This window comes from Nicrophorus vespilloides, unplaced genomic scaffold (assembly GCF_001412225.1).
Source record: "Nicrophorus vespilloides isolate i.1.1-1 unplaced genomic scaffold, Nicve_v1.0, whole genome shotgun sequence".
Classification (NCBI taxonomy): Eukaryota; Metazoa; Arthropoda; class Insecta; order Coleoptera; family Silphidae; genus Nicrophorus; species Nicrophorus vespilloides.
The window spans coordinates 1-4,328 of NW_017096092.1; the positions used below are offsets into that span (position 1 = coordinate 1).

General features: G+C 34.1%; 1 protein-coding gene across 1 annotated transcript; it reads left to right on the forward strand.

Moving 5' to 3' along the window:
* Positions 1-410: 410 nt before the first annotated feature.
* On the forward strand, positions 411-3,305 carry LOC108569492 (glucose transporter type 1-like; the record flags this gene model as incomplete). Its single annotated transcript, XM_017931062.1, has 2 exons — positions 411-623; positions 2,952-3,305. Coding segments are annotated over 2 exons (567 nt in total), but the record flags the coding sequence as incomplete, so codon positions are not given.
* Positions 3,306-4,328: the final 1,023 nt, after the last annotated feature.

Consider the following 4,328-nt stretch of genomic DNA (forward strand, 5'->3'; position numbering starts at 1 on the left):
AATTAAGAAAACTACACAAGTACATGAACAAGTATATCATACTTACCACAAATATGCCTGATACTTATTACGGAAACTACGCAAGTATTATTGCAGGTATAGCTCATACATATTAATTCACTTGATGATTGACAAGTAGTACGGATTACTTACGAAAACTATTGATTTATTCAGTTTCTTTTTACCGTTACACTTTTTGACATAATTGTTTATTAATTACAAAAGACAATCGTTATGCAAAAATCAATGTACTTTGTTTGCTTAAGTACCAACTTGAAAGTTTTATGTAAGTAAATATAGTTATTGATGATTGTACAGTTGCATATTTATATCAAAAAAGTGACATTTTAAATACCAACTAAAACCTGGTGATATATTTAATTATCTTTTTTCCTTTGATTCAAAATCAGGTGTTCTATTATTCGACGAGTCTCTTCACGAGCAGCGGCCTGACGGACGAGAGCGCAAAGTTCGCGACCATAGGCATCGGTGCGATAATGGTCGGAATGACCCTGGTGTCCATCCCGTTGATGGACAGGACCGGCCGCAGGACGCTCCACCTCTACGGCCTCGGTGGAATGTTCATCTTCTCCATCTTCATCACCATTTCGTTCCTCATAAAGGTTAGTAACAAAAGGCAACGTGCCGCCCCCTTGCGCAACGTGCGCCCTCGAAGCCGCCCGCAGTGCATCATTCATTATTAATTATCGGATTCGGTCCGCGCATTGCGAAAATTCCAGCAATTATTATCGTTCGGTAATATCGAAATACACACCCACGCCTCGCCGCTATAAACAAAACCGAATTTTCCATAAATCTTTAATCAATTTGTAATTATAAAATGCACAAACGCGTGCACGTGACGTACATCAAAAAAACCGCGTCACCCTCTGACCTCCCATAAATTACCGCATTACGGATCTGCAAAAACAAAGCCATAGTTTCCATAGTAACAAGAATTTAAATTTCAACAAAGATCAATGTTTCATTATTGTGTCTACAACTAATAATGACTACTCATTTGCGTTGCTTTTTTCGCGGTGCATCGACCCAACAATTTGGATTATTATTATTATAAAACATGATCGGGTCGTGTTTGTTTAATGAATAAAAGTCAATTAGCGGACGTAAACCGTCGGACGTAAATGGATTTCGTACCAATTTGTTGCTAAAAGCCCGATGATTAAAACATCATTGCCAAACCCCAATAGATCTACGCGCGCGTCCCTTTTTTTTTTGTACATTTCGCTTTTGTTTTTTTTAGAACAAGGTAATCCCGCGATTTTAATTGCCATCCTCCTATATATGTAAATACGCTCTTTCCGACCGGATTTTTGTTTTTTTTTTTGTATTTTACACACGTGTCGCAGATAAATTCGTGCTTATTTGTATTGAAACAATTTGTTTTTGTGAAGGTTTGTATAGTTTCAGGAATTTTAATTTCAGGTGAAATAAAAAAACAAACAAATAGTTTTCAGTTTGTTTTCAATCTGAAATTGGATTTCGTTCAGGTTATTAGGTTAGAACGGTCGAGAAGTTTCGATTCGATAATTGATTTATGTCATTTGATCAATCGGTTCATAAAACTCTTGATCTTGTTTGTAACCACATTTCGATAATCGAAATACATTTATTAAATCATGTGACGTTTATAAGGTAAATTAATGGTTAACATTTGTCTTAGAAATTATCATAAAGATTATTTTCAGTGTTTCAGTCTTACTTAAAATCGATTTTCTTAGTTTTTATTAGAATTAAATTCAATCATTTTTGTAATTTACTTTGTGACAATTTACATTAGTACATAATAATTGATAGGTGAAACGTCAACAGTTTTAGGTTAATTATTGACAGATTTGACATAATTAAAAAAAAAACAAGCTAAGTGTAAACCTAACCTATATTCAGGTCATATGAACTGTTGTTATTCTTCTATGTATATAAATATGTATATTTTTTTGTTGTATATTTGTGCTACTAACCAAAACCCTTGCATGTCTTCTTCAACTATCTTTTCGTTTCGCCTTTACACCAGTGCAATGTGCTTTAATCAAACTTTTTTTTGTTTAAATTATTATTTACCGCTTGAAGGACGAATCACTAATATCACTTTTATATAACGAAAACAAAATCACTGTTCAAATGGACGCGCAGTGACGATAAATTAAAGCACATCTTCACGTGATTTAGAACCCCGCTTCTTTTCGATCCCCTCATCACCCCCAAGTACTACAAGACTTTCCTGACAAGGTGGAGGAGGGACGCTGTAAATATGTATCTTTGTTAACTCAAGTTTTCTTTTGCTTTCTTTTTCTTTCAACACACTCTCACGACACCAAATTTATTTATTATATTAACAAACAAAAAAAAACACTAAATCTCAAGTGAATTTAACAAAAAAATTCTCATTATACACACCAATCAAGGCACACTATTAATCATTTTACTCGATTCAGAGAGAAAAAATATATTTTATATATAATTGCACGCCGTGTATAATTTTGTACTATAACCAACGTAGATTCAAGGTGTCATAATCAATCATAATTAGGATATGGCGGATATATACGCCACTCGTCCGCAAAGAGTGTTTTAATTAAATTTGTACCTTGAATTGACGGTGTTTTTCTATTTAGATTCATAGAGGGCGCAATCGCCGAATCATGATTAACGTAGGCAATTCGTTGATTGCGTGACTCGTTAGTATTCTACACTTGCATGAACACTCGAAGACACACCAAAAAACTAACACTGATCATCGCCACTAACAATCAACGTGGAACTACTATACTCAGTTCTTTCATCTTTTTTTGTTGTTGTTGTTGTTTCCATTGGTTGTATCCTTCTTTTTTTTTTGTTCTTTTGTCGTTGTTCTCTTTTGGGTCACTCCTCTCCGTCGGGAAAGAACACCGTTACTACTTCCCTGATAGGAGTTCTTTGGATATGTGCAGGAGATGATCGACTGGATGTCGTACCTGTCCGTGGTGTCGACGCTCAGCTTCGTGGTGTTCTTCGCGGTTGGACCCGGTTCGATTCCATGGATGATTACGGCGGAGCTCTTCTCGCAGGGACCTAGACCGGCCGCGATGTCGATCGCAGTTCTCGTCAATTGGTTGGCCAACTTCCTCGTCGGCATCGGATTTCCCAGCATGAAGGTAAGTTCTATTACTTTCCATTTCTGTGCTCGTAAATCCCGATTACGTGTGCGCGCTTTTCCGATTTGCATTCTCTATCTTTTCTCGCTGCTACCGAAAATGGAACAATTGGCCAATTTCGGAATCGGCGAACCGACGGAGACAGCTTAAACCTGCTTTAGGTTGGCTTCTGTTGAAATACACACTCGATAAATCGATAACTACAACATTCCAAATGCAAATCGCAGTTAAGTCTGTGTTCTTACGTTTTCATTCATATAACTTATGCCAGATTGATTCCAAAATGCGCAAATTAAAGATAAAACTATAAGGAATAAAATGAGTGCAGCCTTATTATTGTGTCTTTTATAGATTTCTTGTAATTTGCTGCTAAATTTCAAGTATTTGGAACTATAGTGTGTTTCATATTAAATAACAAAAACGAATCTGTGTTTCCTATAGATTCAATAATAAACACGTTTTTTTTAGTTAAAATTCGAAAAGTGCAGTGTCTACATTTTTCTTCTATATCTCGACGATCTTTATTGCTATTATTAATATTAAACATGCATATAAAAGCTAAAACTATAGAGAATGAAATTAGTATTAAATAACATTTGTACTTTTTATAGATTTCTTATAATTCGTTGCCAAATTTCAAGTAATTGGAACTACAGTGTGTTTCATATTAAATAACAAAAACGAATCTGTGTCTCTTATAGATTCAATAATAAACACGTTTTTTTGAGTTAAAAGTATAAATACATTCGAAAAGTGCAGTGTCTACATTTTTCTTCTATATCTCGACGATCTTCGTTGCTATTATTAATATTAAACATGCATATAAAAGCTAAAACTGTAGAGAATGAAATTAGTATAAAGCAACATTTGTACGTTTTATAGATTTCTTGTAATTCGCTGCCAAATTTCAAATAATTGGAACTACAGTGTGTTTCATATTAAATAACAAAAATGCATCTGTGTCTCTTATAGATTCAATAATAAACACGTTTTTTTTGAGTTAAAAGTATAAATATCATTCGAAAAGTGTAGTGTCTACATTTTTCTTCTATATCTCGACGATCTTCGTTGCTATTATTAATATTAAACATGCATATAAAAGCTAAAACTATAGTGAATGAAATTAGTATAAATAACATTTGTACTTTTTATAGATTTCTTGTAATTCGCTGC